The sequence below is a fragment of the Glycine soja genome, chromosome 5, assembly GCF_004193775.1.
Source record: "Glycine soja cultivar W05 chromosome 5, ASM419377v2, whole genome shotgun sequence".
NCBI lineage: Eukaryota > Viridiplantae > Streptophyta > Magnoliopsida > Fabales > Fabaceae > Glycine > Glycine soja.
The window spans coordinates 4,270,251-4,287,467 of NC_041006.1; the positions used below are offsets into that span (position 1 = coordinate 4,270,251).

General features: G+C 33.1%; 2 protein-coding genes across 4 annotated transcripts; one reads left to right on the forward strand and one right to left on the reverse strand.

Annotated features, from left to right (window-relative positions):
- Positions 1-10,210: 10,210 nt before the first annotated feature.
- Positions 10,211-11,089, reverse strand: LOC114413806 (glucuronoxylan 4-O-methyltransferase 2-like). Its single transcript, XM_028378336.1, has one exon. The coding sequence runs from the start codon at positions 11,087-11,089 to the stop codon at positions 10,211-10,213; it is 879 nt and encodes a 292-aa protein (XP_028234137.1).
- Positions 11,090-14,982: 3,893 nt separating this feature from the next.
- LOC114412064 lies at positions 14,983-16,949 on the forward strand. Of its 3 annotated transcripts, none has more exons than XM_028375833.1 (4): positions 14,983-15,167; positions 15,274-15,407; positions 15,513-15,626; positions 15,726-16,949. In XM_028375833.1, the coding sequence occupies exons 2-4, from the start codon at positions 15,375-15,377 to the stop codon at positions 16,653-16,655; spliced, it is 1,077 nt and encodes a 358-aa protein (XP_028231634.1). In that variant the 5' UTR covers positions 14,983-15,167; positions 15,274-15,374; the 3' UTR covers positions 16,656-16,949. The 3 variants fall into 3 exon arrangements, with proteins under 3 accessions (XP_028231634.1, XP_028231633.1, XP_028231635.1); XM_028375832.1 differs by having other exon boundaries at positions 14,983-15,148; XM_028375834.1 differs by having other exon boundaries at positions 14,983-15,148; positions 15,333-15,407.
- Positions 16,950-17,217: the final 268 nt, after the last annotated feature.

Genomic DNA, 17,217 nt, shown 5'->3' on the forward strand with positions numbered 1-17,217 from the left:
TTAAAATGGCTTATTTTCTGCTCTAGGGTACTGAAATCAGCATTTGCTTTAATGCCACTGTTCTTTACATCCTAGAAACGTATCACCCATTAGGTATTATCATCAGAAGCAGATCTTTGTTTGCAGATAGTTGGCTCAACAGCTTCAATTATTATTTTTTCTTCTTTTGAAAATTCAAACTCATCAGAAAATAATGTATATATATAATCAAAACGGTTTCTCAAACAAAATAATTATAGTCTTTCAATATCAACACAGAAAACACAATAATGCTTAATTTGTGAATCCAAATTAAACTTAGATAAAACATTCATCTCGCCTTGGTCATGAATCATGATCAAACCGTACTCCGACATATGTCCAGCTGAATCACAGTTACATTGTCTTATATATTTTATTTGGTTACAATCATAGAAATGCTAGAACAATCAATCAATTTCGTTCAGAAAGTCGATAGCACGATAAAGATATATGTAGGACATGTTTTCCGATCCATCAAACTAGTCATCATGACAAAACCTTAACATTTGTCTTTTCAGGTTGTCCGCATATAATTGTCAAGCGATACTGTTTTGCTTGGATTGTGGAGAATCATATGTATATATATACGATGCTTACACATGCATGAACCATCACATATATATAGAGAAGATATCTTCTTTTAATATTTCATTGTTGATATCTGGGACAAGCAAATCTTCATCGACATTGCAGGGATATGCAGTGTACAGTTCACAACACCCGTACTTATGATTAGTAAATTTTCTTTAGAGTAGTGACATTCATCCACCCCATTTTGGGGTGGACTGAGGTGGAAACATGAGAGGTATTGTGAAAGAAAAGAACAAAAAGTTGAGATACAACATGATAGATGTAATAAATGATGTGATGAAAAAGATAGAAAAAAAATAGATAGAAGAGATTATTCATTTATATAATAACACCATGAAGACGAGTAGTATATATATTTTGCCACGTATATATGACATTTAAGTTCAATACAGTTAACAACAAATAATTTGCTTTAATTAGAATAAGAACTACTTTAACTACTAGAAAGTTGAAAAAATCTAGCTACCTAGGTATTTGTTAGGTTATAGCAAATAAGTCTGCTACAATCCAAGCTTGTCAATTAAGTACTTTGGATAGGAGAGGAAAAACCATAGCAATAAAAAATAATAATGAATGTTCATCTTGTCATGTGCAGATTCAGGTTCAGCGAAGATGATAAAAAGTTCTCTCTCTGACATAAAGGAGGAAAATATTTCCAAAAATGAGGGAACCATTTTTCATCTCTATCTAGGCAGCGAAGAAGAAAAGGAAAAAATGGAATGGAATGAGCAAGATTGTTCAATCAAATCATTTAGCCAATCAGGTAAAAAAGGTGGCTAGTTTTGGAAAGTATAGGAAAGTTCGGATCCTGTTAAACTAAAACCCTTGTAGAGTCACACCATGTGAGATTACTGTGGAGCACCCTTTAATTTCATTATTGGACTTTGCAAGTATTTGCTCTCTGGGGATGCTTAATTACGAAATCCAGGAGGAAAGAGATAAACTGAAGGTCTTGTTACGGCCACGTACATATTGTCGTGTAGGGATATCGATTTTACAAGTATAATATATATGTTCATTTATATAATGCCTCTTAATTTATTCCTTTCATAATACCACTATATATATCCATCATAGAGAGGGCAGAATAGGGGCTTGGGGCAGAAGAAGATGAGAGACAACTAAAAATATCAGCTACATTTTTCCCTATTAATTAATCATACTGCCACTTACCGAAAATTTAATTGAAGTTTTTCCCCATTAACTAATTATGAGATATAGTAGGGTACATATGATGTATATGATCTGAGTTCGGCAATGTAGGGTACATATGATATGAGCTGAGATATTTTGAGTTGCAGTAAGAAGTATTAGACGTAAGTTTCCCTTTGACATGTATCATGACTTCATCTCCTTTCATAATTTGTTTCAACCCAAATTAGTTTAATTAATCTGATATATAATTACTTATAATATTATTCAATTACAAATTTTTATATATAATAAATTTATTAAATTTTAAAATAACACTTTAAAAAACATTATAAGAATACTTTTTTTTAATAGATTGACAGCGTATAAGTTAAAAATATAAGATTAATCAGGTGGTTAAGAAAAAAAAAGAGAAAAAAGTTGGAAGTTTGATTCCTCTTATTAAAAAAAATTAACAAACTAAAAATTAATATTTGATGATAAAAAAATAAATTGATAATATATGTTTAAGTTTATTAATTCAAATTATATATATTTAACTCTGAATTTTCACCCTAAAAAAAACTTTGAATTTCTGATACAATTTAAACTTAGTTGTACTTTTTTTTGTCCCAAAGATTCTCAAGTCAACCCTTTAGATTGGTGCATAACAATGTAAAGTTTTACACTATTTGTATTTACTAATACGTTTTTATCGTCAACCCTAGCTAGCTAGAGTATTTCCATAAGAAAGTTGATTTTCTATTTCTCAGTCATAATCTTTTATATTGTAAACTACACAGAGTCAAAGATTAACCACGTTTTTTTCCTACATCTCATTCTTATATATCTTTTGCACATCTTGTGCTAAGTTGTGTACAAGTCATAAATAAATTCGTTTTGGCTTAACCAAAAAAAAAAAAAAAATTGCCACGTTTTGTCATATAGAATATTGCGGCCTTATTAGAAGTCTTTTCAGAGAGGTCCACGCCTCAAGCATTTTTCCTTTTCAACACCTACACTGAGAGATTATTAAGTGTTATTCCCCAATTGAGATTCATCAAAAAGTATCATTAGTCGTGCTTAATTGATTGAATCCTAACCCACCCAACATTTTAGGAAGACAAAGAATCTCCTATTTTACCATATGATTTCTACAATGATCATTTGTACTCTCCCAAATGAAATTTCTTTATCACTCCTCAATGTCTTTACATATTCCTATAGGGATTTTGGAATGTTGCATCAGGTTGGTCTTGGTCCCCAAAGCAAACATAGCCAAGAGCTATTTCATGTATCCTTTTCAAAATATGTTGTAATCGGATTTCTTTTTTCTCCAATCGTATCTTGAATGGAAGGGAAGAGAGAAAAGTTTAAAATAATAGTTGAAAGAAAGATAAAAGGAAAGAAAAAAAAAGTGAATTTTTGTTTTTAGAAGTCAACATTTTTCTCAATTTTCTTTTCACTTTCTCTCCAGTAGAAAGAAAAAAATAATATTGTTATCTATATTTTCTTTTTCTTCTATCCAAACATTACATAAATGGTAAGAAAATGAAACGGATTTGGTAGAAAAAATGCACTAAAACCGAAGCCACAAAACCCAAATGAATGTAAAAAAGTTTGGTAATCCTTCTTAAATGCTTTCAACTACAAAAGCAAGTCCAAAAAGTCGCGTTCAAGAGACCCAAAAATCTATCTTTTAGTTTACTATTGAAGATTTATGACTTTTTATTTTATTTTATTGGAGTTCCTCTTATTCTTTTATTGAACATAATGATGAGAACCAAGTTTTAATGAGTTTTCTTCCGCTGGCACATCTTGGACACAATCAAGATTTTAAACCTCTTTTTACAAGGATCATCCTTCTTTGAGTAGTGTAAAAGGAACATTTAATAGGATGAAAATAACTCACTCACTCTACTTCCAAAACGTTATTTAACATCGATTAATGGATCTCTCTTACAAGGTATGCTTTCCTTATGAGCTTTTACACTCTTCCATTTGAACATAGGTTACTTGAGCGTCAAAGTGCTAATAGATTATCACTTGTTACTCATCGTACAACTATGGAGTTCCTTCATTTCTATGATATTGAAGTGTCTCTTTGATTGAAGCTCCCCAAGCCTCTCTAACTCTATGTTCAAGCAAAACAAGTTCTAATATGTGACATCAAGCAATTCCGCTTTCTTGATATGAAAAACACATTGTTCAAACTAGATTGGAATGCTATGTTACTTTACATTTAAGGGTTTGAGCAACATGAGAAACACACCATTTATACCATTTGTTTTTGTTTTTTTTTATTATAAAAAATATCGATACTCTAAGCATTCGATTAACTACATTTCAATGTTCGAACAAAAATACGTACATGACTTAAAAAAAATACTTGCATTATCTAAAAAACTCTTAAGTTTAGCGAGAGGTAAAGCCATATAAAGGGGACAGATTTTAGCACATGGTATTACTCTGGTTGGTGGTGAACTGGTTTTGGAAAAAAAAATGTATTAATAGCACTATTTGTTGTAGAAAGGTTATAATTTTGAAGGTGTGTAGTTTTTATTATAAGTAAATGTTAGTTGTTAGGTTTTGTTAGAATATTAATAAGGGGATTTGAGGTCATGACCTCTCCCCCTTTTTCCCTTTTCCCTTCAAACCTTAAACCCACATTCTCCACCAAGCTAATAATCTTGTAACTCCTTGAAGGTTTGTAAATTATTGATAGGTTTTTTGGGAGGATTTAATTTCATAATATTTGGATTTGATAAATTGTTAAATAAATCATATTTGGTTTATGCTTTTGTTATGTATATTTTTTCAAATACTCAATCAAACAAGCATGTATAAGGTTATTACGTTATCTTTGAGGAGCAAATGTGCAATCATTTGCAGAAGATAGTGAAACAAGCTCAGGTGATCACGGAACAAAAAGCAGGATATTCAAGTGGCCGAAAAATTATTTTCCAAATTTCACGGGGGATGCCACCCAGCTCACTGTGTAGGATGAGACTCAAGCACCATCGAACAAGATGAACAATTACGTTACACTGCTTACTGTTTAGGATGCCTCACAGGGTGAAAAATATTTTGCTCTTGTACAAAGAGTGATACCCTCTACTCCCATATATATATAAATAAATAAAATATATAAAAATATTGGTAAACAAATTCACGTGGGTAAAAGGTTTACATTTACTTCATTATTATCAAATAAAATTTATTAAAAATATATTCGGTTTAAAACAAGGCCGTCAAAATTTACAAAAAATGTTTTGTTAAATCAGCGAGATAAAATAAAATAGACTACCATCATGCAATTAATATAGAACTTATGCCCTAATGTTACATTCTATTAAAGTATTGTGTCCCGACGTCTTTCAGCACAAGGTTCCTTAAAACAATTCACTAGTCATCTCTTCCCCCGAACACAAAGTTCAAGATTATCACAGGATCCAAACACAAACAACACACGGGGAGTGAGCTATAATATTCCTAACTAATAGAGAAATAAGACAACTAGATATACATATCATATAAATGAGATACAACTTACTTAAACATAACCCACGTAATTCCACCACTTTGTCATTTAGAATTCACTTTTCAATCATTAATCACATTACACATGAATCACACACTCCGATCAAGATATAATAACACATCAATTTCATAATAAACAATTAGCAAGCGTATGCAACAGTTATGCTAAGACTCAAGCCTACATGCAATGTAGTACTATGTCAGTGAAAAACCACATTGGGGCGCTTAGGAGTACATAACAAGACACACCACACAATGGGTATCTCAGGTCACTCTCACTAAGTAAAATCATAAGGAGACCAGTCAGGGTCACGCTGTTTTGCGAAAATGCTCCAACCATGTGGGATCGGCACAGACTTAAAGGAGCACTCAAACCGGGTGACCCCCAAGGCCTATGCTCCGAAGAGTCCGTCAGGGCCTCTCCCTCCTGACTCAGGTCCAACTCCTAAAATAATTTTTTTTACATGCAGACGCTGCTCATGAATTATACAATACCCACGACCTCACACTCGTGTTTAAACACGTTTAACACAATTGCGCTACAATTTAGCACTGGTTCCTAAATAGGAAACCTACATTTTCTCTTTAATACTGCGCATCAACACTTTTCTCAAGATAACACTGGTTGAGTTATTGTACAATTCACAACTTACAACACAAGTAATGTCACATTAAGTGTTAACCACACATTAATTCACAACCAAAACTCATTCACAATTTCACATCTCATAATGTCACAATCTACCATCACATGTTTACACGTATCTCACAAATTAACACATGTTCAACTTTACACTTATACTCAATCTCAATAACAATACTATAATCTCAAAGTAACATGTTATTCCATAATTCGTCATATATTTCATTTATAAACACTGTTCATGAATTATACAATACCCACGATCTCACACTCGTGTTTCAAACACGTTTAACACATTGCGCTACAATTTAACACTGGTTCCTAAATAGAAAACCTATATTTTCTCTTTAATACTGTGCATCAACACTTTTCTCAATATAAACACTGGTCAGATTATTGTATAATTCGCAACTCACAACATAATTATTGTCATATAAGTGTTAAACACACACTTATTCACAACCAAATATCATGCCCACAATTTAATATCTCATAATGTCATAATCAATTATCTCATGTTTACATGTATCTAGCAAATTGACACATTCCACTTTGTACTACTCAATCTTCATAATAATATTATAATGTTATTATAATAATTTATTACACCTCATAATTCATATACACATCACACAGTAATCATATTTGCATGACACAAAACACACACACACACATATATAGTAAATCAAGCTACATTGTTTTTAATCAAAAGAGCTTTTATAACAATTAATTTAATATTACATCAAAAGAAATTATCACTAGGCATTAACCTTAAAACTTCCTTTAATTTATTAATCGTCGTGGAAAAATTAGAACAAGATAATAATTTGTATAAAATAAGTCATTGGATAATATTATTTAGAATATAATTCACGCTAATAAAAAGAACTCAATTTTTTTAAGGGTTCACACTCAACACAAGAACACATTAATTTCACAGTAATTTCTCGTTAGGACATCATTGGTTCATCAAACACATATAATTCACTGTTATAGTTATAAGGATAAAATAAAAAATTGGAGAAACACCCAAAAACTCATTCCAATTGATACTCTAAGGATCACTACACATGTTCTCACTAATTCCCAATTGTGAATAACTCATCCTTATCTCTAGGGCTCACGTGTGCATTGTGACAGCAATAGCGGCATCTCTAGCGGTTTCCTGAGATTCCTCCACTTTTTCCTTCGACTGCTCTGATAGGGTTTCCAAACGTAAGAGAGAAGGAGAAGCGATTGAAGTCTCCATTTTATATTGTCTTCGTGCGATTCAGTTTTCTTTCTCCATGAATATTATTTCACAAATCTCAACGTTGAAGGTGTGAGGAATTGAATCGTGAACCACACATCAAAATTTCACGACAATCCAACGGTTAACGAGTCCAAGATTGTAGTTTTACTGAGACAATTTTGGATTTTTGCGGGAAAATAAAAAGTTGCGATAAAAAGAATTTTTCTCTCAGTTTCGACATCTTTTCGTAATTCCCAATGGTGAGAATGTTTGGAAATGAGTTCCGACCATGGTGCTCAAATTTAATGACGATCCAAAGGTAAATGAATCCGAGATTATCATTTTTTTAAGATAAGTTTGGTAGTATGCGGGAAAAAGAAAGAGTTTTGGGAGGAGGAGAGGGGAAAACGAAATTCAGAGAAAGAGAAGCATCCTGACCTAAATAAAATACTCTTTTTTATTTTCTCTCAAACCATTATTTTAATTAATAAAGTTATTTCTCCTTACTTATTTGATTATAAAAAAAATTATCATTTTTTAAAATAACAATCCTTTTTAAATTAGTTTACGAAAAATGGAATGAAATGTTACAAACTCTCATCCTTAATCACATTACTCTTGACAGTGAAAAAAAAACTCATTATCTATCTTAATATATTCACTAGATTTTGATCTTGCGAAAAATTTGAGTATTTTAATTTGAATAATTTTAATTTTTTATTTAACTATTATTTATTTTATTTGATTTTTTTTATCTAAATGATGTCAGAATTTTATCTTAAATTTGACTTAATTAATTCTAGTTTCATTTAGATTGACTTAATTAATTTGTTATACTATTCTGTTTATAGTCTTTTTTTCAAGTAAAATTCTGCAACTTACTCTCAACCATGGCAATATTCATGGATTCCTAAATGTTTATTCCCATTCTGCAAAATCCTGTCCTTCATTGGTATCATTGCCTATTATAATCGCCTTATACAAAACTATACAGATAACTGGATATCAATGTCCATCACTTTGGAAGCATGCTTTGATGTAATAACAAGAATTTTCTGATATGTATGCATGCATATCCTGTCTATTGTAAATTCCATTTATTCTTTAAAGTTATCCTCCAAATGGGATTTCTTAAAACTGGGACTTATCTTCCGTGTGCTTTCAGTTGCCATGAGAAGCCATTCTCTCCGTTGTACTGAAGGCAATAAAGTAATGGTTACCCTTTACTCCACTAATAAAGGGGTAAGTTCCTAGCTTGTCTTTTTCTGTTTGTGTTTGTGATAGTGGGTATAACACTAACTGTTAATCATCAAAATCTGAATGTAAGTCTCTGCAGTCATTTGTGGGCAATTCCATATGGTCCTTTTCCTGTGGGTCTTTTTGTTAAATTTTGATATTTTGTTACCTTTATGATTGGTTTGGTTGCAAGATCATTGGATCTGAAGGTTTGCCTAATTTTTAGTTATATAATTGCATGTCTTGATGATCATACTTTTCATCTTAAAAATGTATTCTTGTACTTTTATATCTCTGTTTTTACTTTCTTTGATATTTTCTGGTTTTTTTCTCTTTTCTTGTATTGTATCTATCAAATGTGTTATTCCAACATTATATGATTTAGTGTTGCGTTTGTATGAATTTACCAGGTCAGTGATGATGGTAAGTCTACTCCATCGTTGTTTGGCTGGTGTAGTAGCTATTAGTGTAGATCAGATTGTAAGGAGGGAAGTTTGTTAGAGTTGGATGTCTATATAATATATAGAGAGCATAGAGGCTATGTCCTCCATTTCTAACCACGAGTTTTATCTATTGAGAATCACATTACTACTTTGAGAATAGGAGAGAAAGCTTAATTCCTCAAGCCAATCTAGATCAACACAGTCATAGATGATAAAGTTACTTATACATGATGTATTTTTTTTGGTGTGGCTTATACATGATGCATGATCTGTAGTGTTTTATAATCCTATACGCCTTTTCAGACTAAATCTTACACGGTCTTGTTTGGAGGTCAAAAGGAGCTCAAAAGTATAGGAGACATCTATTAATGGGTTAAACAACAGATCTAATTGAGGGTTTGACACCACAGCCAAAACTTTAACACAAGGAGTCTGTGAATCTTTTACCTGTGGTCCTCTCAACCCATTTTGGAGTTTAGACCAATATGGAACTTCATTACTCGCACTCTATTTTCCAACATTACTCCTCCCCCCCTCTCTTTTGGTTATTGTTTTTGCTTCCATATATTCCTATAATATAAAGCTTTGAAGGTGCTAAGTGAATACGTAATTATGTATTAAGTGGCAACATGGCATTTGTGCTTATATGCAAAATACTTTTAACTTTTTTCTGAATCGCTCATGGATAGGTAGCTCAAAGAAGGTTGAGTGTGGTGGTGAACATGATGCATTTTCTATCTTATGGTCCTTGACTCTGTGTTGCATATTAGTATGCAGAGTCCCACCTGAACCTCTTATATTCTTACTGAAAATGTTAGTGCAAAATGTCATTACTTAAAGCGACATATTGTGGCTGCTGCAACTTTTATTATGGCTGATCAGCACAAAATTTTGTGCAATAACTGAGTGTTTCAGCGTGATTTTCAGTCTGGGGTTCTATTGACAATCTTACGTAGACATTGCTTTGCAACACGTTTATATTTTCCACTGGGCGCAACACTGTCTATAGTAGTATATAAAATACTGCAATATTCCCAACAAGTTACTTAAATCTAATTTCACTGTTTTGTTGATAAATGATTCATGTATTTTTTCATAATAATTCTTATTTTGTAAAAGCAATAGATATGCCAAGTTACCAACACTTATCAGTCACCTTGGAGGAAGTGATCTCTTTTCATCTGAAAAGAATTTTGCCTCACACTTTGTATCATGTGAGCCACTGTAATTGTATAGGCTCGCCTCTTCTAGATAGTCAGGGCATTGAAACTGAAATATAGTTTATCCAGTGGCACGTTTAGGGTGAAAAATGCTAATTGATTAGTGGTTTCTGTTTCTGTTTGTATATCATCTTTATAACAAAAAAAATTAATACTATTTCCCTATAGTACTACCTTCCTCAGCAGGGCAGAATCTTGTGGAATTTGAGTGAACTTTGATTCTGAAATGCCATAACTTCCCTTTAGAATACAACAAATTCCCATCACACAAGAACTCCCATGAAAACCATTTTTCTATCATACGATCTACATCATGTACTACTACATCTGAAGTATTTCCAGATCTAGCTAGTACACTAGCAGTGTAAATGGACCCCATCCTTCCTGGTGACTCTGGTGAATCCCCATTGGGACCATCTACCACCATGACATCCCATTTCTTCTCATACACTTGCGATGGCAAGTTTTTCAATGCAAGCTTGCATTTTGATTTTTGAAGGAATCTAGGATTTGGTACACATGTCGCTGGGTTCAGCCTTGCGTTCTTGAGAAGTTTGTAACCTGCTTTTGCTGGCATGTTATACTCAAGTTTGTATATTTGAGTGTTGTTGGAGATTTTTCTTACCTTGCTTATTTTATCAGGGTCTTCGTCGAGAAAGATGGTGCTACCAGCTGCATTCATGGAAGAGAGGATAAGGTACTGGGGTTGAAAGCCAAATATGAGGAGGTTGCATGGGGATTTAAGAGCAATGAGATCAGAAAGAACTTTGAATTCTTTCTCAGTCAGGGTGGTGGTGATGTTGGGAGTATTTATAGGCTGATCTGAGGATTCAGGTGCATGTGATGCAGTTTTGTTGCAGGTGGACAAAGGTTGAGAACAATTGTGTTGAGGAGCTGGGGACAAAACAGATATCCTAGCCGAAAAAGGCAAAGTCTTGACATTGAGGCTCAGAAGTCTGAGGATTGATATGACTGAAAGGATCAAAACAAGGATAGGGATGAGTTTCTTTTTGGTGAGATTCATCCCTTTCATTCCTTGCCAATATTTTTTAACACAAGGTTGATTTTCTAGCGCCCGAGATTGAGTGAAGGAGAAAATTGAACAAGAGGTGATAGGAGAGGACGAAAATGAAGCACATCTGGGGGCATCTTAATCTATTTTTTTTAATGCTCCTTTACTCTCTCCTTTGAGCAAACTGCTATTACATTACATCCCTCTCATAGTGTTGTGATATTTTTTGGTGATAATAACTGATCTTATGTGGTGCTTTGCATCTTGTTGAGTAGGGAGGAAGGGATGCCTTTGCTTCTATTATAAGTGTCAGTGTGTCACCTTTCTTTTCATCCAGCTGCTGGCAGCTACCTTATTGTTGCGGTTGAAGGTTAAGCTCAAGAAATTTAGCTCCATGTGTCGCATTTAGGAAAAATGTTTTCAATTGAATCATTTGTCTGGGCGCTGACATGCGTCCTTAAGTTTGGTTTGTGGTCAAATTTTCTTTTTGGATGCTTGTTTGGTGATCTTGAGTAAGCTTTAATATGGCTGGCGGGTTGTTGGTGGGTCTCTTTTAAATTTCACCCCATATGACTCAAGAGTCTTTGTCCTTTCATATGTTATGATTTGAGATTTGTGATAGTGAGCAATGATTGGTTATTATTTTACATTTCCCCTTTCTGGTGTTAGATTTTTCACTTGCAAACTGAATGCTCAACTAGCTAAGGTTTCCATGGGAAAATGGGCTAGGGGTTCATATCAAATGAAGAACATCTTGTTTCAACTAACTCAACTAGTCAATATGAAGTGGCAAACTTGCTTCAATAAGCCGAGTAGTACATCGTACCTCTTTTGGACTTCTGCTTAAAAAGAAGGCAGAAGAAGAAAAGAGAATAACAAAGTTTCATATCATAAAACAGCTTGTTATGTCTAGGGAACAAATACTTAATATGAGCACTTAATACAACGAGTAGTTGAAGTCTGTGTTGTTATCAATCCAAGATGTGAGAAATCATGTTAATTCTCAAATTCAAGGTGGTACACACGGAATAAATATATAGCATCTTGTAGAAAACAAAGGGTGCTAATATAATAAAATTTCTAAAGAAATGATGGCCAAAATTCTCTTTATAGTCCTTTTCAAGGTAAGCTTCGTGGAAAATCCTAAAATATAGTACTGTAGACTAATATAATATAGCCCGAACATTTTGTAATTTGTGTCCTCCAACAAGAATTATGGCATTTTCTAAATTCTTTTTGGGTACAGCACCAACGTTTGAGCCTAGTAACCGACAGCAAACTATTTAAATTTCTTATTATTAGTAACTATACTACATCCTAAACAATTTATTGGTAAATTTTCTTCAAAAAAGAAAAGAACTAAAAAGTCCAACATGGAATAAACATTTGAGCAGTTTACCTACAGCAGCGGGTAAGTCATTTCCAATCTGGAATCTCAAATTTCCCATTCATTGAATTATGCAATTGCACATAGTCATTCACTCATTTGTTTTATGTTTATGCCTGTTTGTTTAGTTTTATTAAATATAGAAGTTGGCATTATAAACGGCCAAATCCCCTCTGTCTGACTTAGTAAAAATCGATATATATATATATATATATATATATATTGGTGTGGAAGTTTTTCTGTTTTTTAATAATTTAGAAAGATTGTCAGTGGTCTATTATGGAGTGAGAAACACTACTGAGGAGGACGAACATACCCCTAACAATAACATATTACTTTGCCGGAAAAAAAAAAGCCTTATTTGTGGATTGTGTGCGCAACATTTAGCGCGAGACCGGGGAATATTTTAATAATCTCTCCTTCCAATTTTCAATTGATTATTATGCACCTCTATTATAGAAGCGTTGGTTTTTCATATCAGAAAATCATAACACTTGTATAGAAAAAAAAATCATAACATTGTTGACTTTCCTTTGGAGAAGTGTCTAAAATAATTTCTATGAGATTGTAGTCTTATATAATACTACTACCACCTTTGATTATTTTTATAAGAAACAAGTCATTTGTTTCTTTAAAAAAAAAAAAAAAAAGAAGAGAAGACAGGAGGTAGAATGTGTTTACTATTTTATACGCAATCTATCCAAGGAAGGTTCAAGTAAAAGTAACAATACGTTACTTCTCACAAAATTATATTTTGAAACATGTTATTTTAGTTACAAGTACTAAAACATCCTATAGGATATTTGAATAAACATTCTTTTTTAGAAGATTCAAGTTCTAAATATTGTTTTGTGAGGAGTAATAAATTATTATTTTTTTGTAATGGAACAAATTAATATTTTCTTAATTCACAAAAGCATCTGAAAATTTGAGGTTTTTATTGGATTTGAATCACATTCTAGAAACTCAAATTGAATCTGTTTTTTAAGCTGACTTGTTATAGTATGTAACCCATATCACGTCGAGAAGTTATTTTGCCACCAAATGTTGTAAAACTCAAGAATTGTCTTAGTAAATTTATTCATAATTAATAAAGAGAAAAACCAACAGTGAATTGTGTATATTAAATGTTGGATTGTGCAACCGACATAGTCCCATCAAGGTTAATTCATACATATACGTTTAAGCACTCACTTAAATACTCAATGCTTGGTGAGATGTGAACTATCTAACTAAGATTGTATCACCAAAGTTTACTCTAACCAATCAAAATAGTGGAACAGTTGGATATCTAATATTAGATCTCAGTTAGATTCCATAAATAAGGATGATCTCTCTCTTCTCATCCTAAGTACACACATTCTAAGATTTTGTGACGACTCTAGAACCTCGGCTTAAGGGCCTTTTGGACCCAGACATGAACAAATGTAAATAAAAATTTAAAGTAGGAAAATATTCCAACTAAGAATCCTTGCTTTGGTGAAAGAGTGCGCTATAAATTAATTCACTTTTAAGACTAATTTATTATACAAGATAGATTATTACCAAAATGTGGTCTTATCGCCCAAAACAACACTTTTTCATATGATTTTATATATTTCTTATAAGTTAAATGGTTTTTTCATTCATAGCAAGCATGCAACATCACCATTATGGGAATGTACATGCCGTAGAAAAATTACCCCAATCCACTAAAATATGGTATGCTACAAGTGAATATTTTTTACAAGAACCAAAGTGACACATTTTTTACGGTATACTAATTTCAGTGTAAGTATCAGTTTTAGACAACTCTTTAAATAGTAACAATGGATTTACGGTTGAATTAAATTTATGGAATCTGAATTAGATTTGGACAAGAATGTAACCAGCACATTGGTTAAGGAACTAAAAAGAAAAGAAAAAAAAGAATTATTAGAATATATAAAATTACACTGTCATGACTTTTTTTTACTCTCTCTCGTGATTTTCTCACTAAATATTTTCTTCTTTTAATTTCTTAACTAACTATTTAGGAAGACCCTTAGTTTTATGTTGAAGTTCATTGCATCATGCATGGAGTTTTAGACCAAATTTCTTTCCCAGTCAATTCCGTTCAGGTTTTTTTGCCGGGATTTCATCTTTAGCAGTCGCTGAAAATTACTAAAGAGTCTCTTTCAAGTAGTTAATCAACCAACTTTCCCAGTAATTAAGGAAAATTATAACAGTAACTCTGATATAACGCTTAGCAAAAAGATTCCGTCACACAGTTTCCTTGGAATCACACATGAGATGAGGCCATGGCTTTGTTGACATTCCCCCATTATTGTCAAATGGTCATTTTCCATCCAAAATATAAAATTCCCAGAGTGACGTTAGTGTACCAAAACCAATAAACAAAAATGGTGATGCCGTTGCCATTGGAAAGCCTCACCTAAAAACTCTCACTCATAACATTTACCTCAATTAATGGAGTTGGGAATCAAAGCAAGGTTGAAATTTTAAGGCCTAGTGTGAAAACCAATAATAGGTACAAATTTACAATACGGGAGAATACTTAGCAAACATGCTTATAGCAATAGAAGATGCCACCAGTTCATCATCACCTACTATCCTAGAGGGTTGCTATTGTCTTTGTCGGCTTAATCATTTTCTTTTAATTTGTTTAATATTTGATCATTGGATTCACTTCTTCAACAAGAAATGTCATTTTAGTAAGTTTGGCTGGACCAGGTCCTCTTTTCACATATGCTTGTTTTCTTCATATTTTCCCCCCTAATTCTTCTTTTTTGTCCATGGTACCCCCATTCTAATTAGCATGATTCCCTACCTTAAGCAGGTTTTCAATTAGATTGGATTCTGGCTGTTTATGGGTATTTGTTGGTCCAATTTTGCTAGGGGAAGAAATCGAAGTAGTGAAGACTAAAGACAAATATTGCTATGGGAACAAACGGCAAGGAGGGAGGATCTGGGGTAAAGTGATCAAAATTCAAGGCTATATTATTCATTTTATGCTTCTTGCTACTTGTTGGTTTTATTTCTACTGACAAAGCTTGAATAATTCTATACCTATATCAGGTAACATATCAAGAAATGGTGGAAGATGAAGCCAAGGACATTAAGAATGTTCCTTTAGGACCTATACACAAACTAATAGCAGAGAACACCAAGTCAAACAGTTTGGTTATAAAGGTAACTAGCAAACTCAGTTTCCTTGTTTCTTGTATAGACACATGATTTTTTTCTGTTCCATTGAAACTTAACCAATGGACTTAATTGGTACCAAAACAGAAACCACATGTGGTGATTCCTCCTCATATCATAGCAGAAGCCATATCAACGATCCGTGATATTGACATTAGATGGTCAGGTCCAATAACACAGAAAGAAATGGAATATGTTGAACAGTATGTCTTGGCAAAGTACCCTGAATATGCCGGCCTAATTGAAGGGGATGGGAATGGTATAGACATGTCTAGCTTTATTATCAATGAGGAGCCTTCAGAACCCTTATCAGATGACAGGAAGAAATCGCCAAGAGGGACCTTTAGAGAACCTTTGTTTGGCAGTAATCTCCCTGAAATGGATAAGACTCAATTGGAGCCATCAAGACTACTAGATATTCTCAACAAAAAGTCCTCCTTTCCAGGAAGTTTCATCTCAATCCCTGAAATCCAAGCCCAAAACAAGGTTTTGAAGCATTGTGGGTTGCCTGATGATGAATATCTGGTTCTCTTCACTCCAAGCTACAAGGATGCAATGATGTTGGTGGGGGAAAGCTACCCTTTCGTTAAGGGAAACTACTACATGACAATTCTTGGTGAAGAGAAAGACTATATCAGGGAATTTGCTTCTTTTAAGGAGTCCAAGGTGATTCTGGCACCCAAGACTTGGCTGGATTTGAGGATAAGAGGGTCTCAGCTTAGCCAAAATTTTAGGAGAAAGTGTAAGGTCAGCCTGAAAGGTTTATTTGCTTATGAAGCAGACGTGAACGGGACAAATCATTGGGTCTCAGAGGCTCATAGGAACTACTGGCATGTTCTGCTTGATGCTTCTGCATTGGTGCTGGGAAAGGACAGGCTACATCTTGGTCTTCACAGGCCTGACTTCTTAGTCTGTTGTCTTCATAGCACTCACTCCAATCCTTCAAGAATCACTTGCCTCTTGGTGAGAACGAAATCTTTTGGCACCTCCACTGCTTCTTCTCAGGTCAATGGCTGAGTGAGAATGAATACATGTCTGATACTCAGACAAAATTTGAACTGCAATGTCTTAACCTGTATCATGAACTCTCAGTTTAACAGTGAAATATCCTGGCGTACTTTGTAGATTGAATAAAACTTTTAACACAATCATAGAAAAAACCACTTATTACTGGTTTAGATGTAATATCGGTATATGTACTCGGGATTCCTGATCATTTGGGTGGTTTACATTTACCAGTTGTTGATACTGTCATCCATGCTTGGTTTTTGTGGCTAAACGATTTCTCCATCACAGTTAATCTGTTTTAAAGAATTCTTATTTCTTACTCTTTAACTTATAGGAAATTACTCAAATGGTCAAATCATATGCTAGTATGTTTGAAAATTCGTTAAGAAGGAAAAATTCATGTTTTGGACCTGAAAGTTATAACTTTTTCCTTATATATATATATATATATATATATATATATATATATATATATATATATATATATATATATATATATATAACATTCAAATTGTGAAACCAAACACGCTATGCAACTGACTAAAGACTGGTTTAATTACCACCAGGAAGA

What these genes read in the sequence shown, in the direction of transcription:
- LOC114413806 (XM_028378336.1), bottom strand. Translation starts at nt 11,089, where the DNA reads ATGAAAGGGATGAATCTCACCAAAAAGAAACTCATCCCTATCCTTGTT.
- LOC114412064 (XM_028375833.1), top strand. Translation starts at nt 15,375, where the DNA reads ATGGGAACAAACGGCAAGGAGGGAGGATCTGGG. An exon ending in GCAAGGAGGGAGGATCTGGG is followed by an intron (nt 15,408 to 15,512) that starts GTAAAGTGATCA and finishes TACCTATATCAG; the next exon opens with GTAACATATCAAGAAATGGT. An exon ending in CAAACAGTTTGGTTATAAAG is followed by an intron (nt 15,627 to 15,725) that starts GTAACTAGCAAA and finishes GTACCAAAACAG; the next exon opens with AAACCACATGTGGTGATTCC.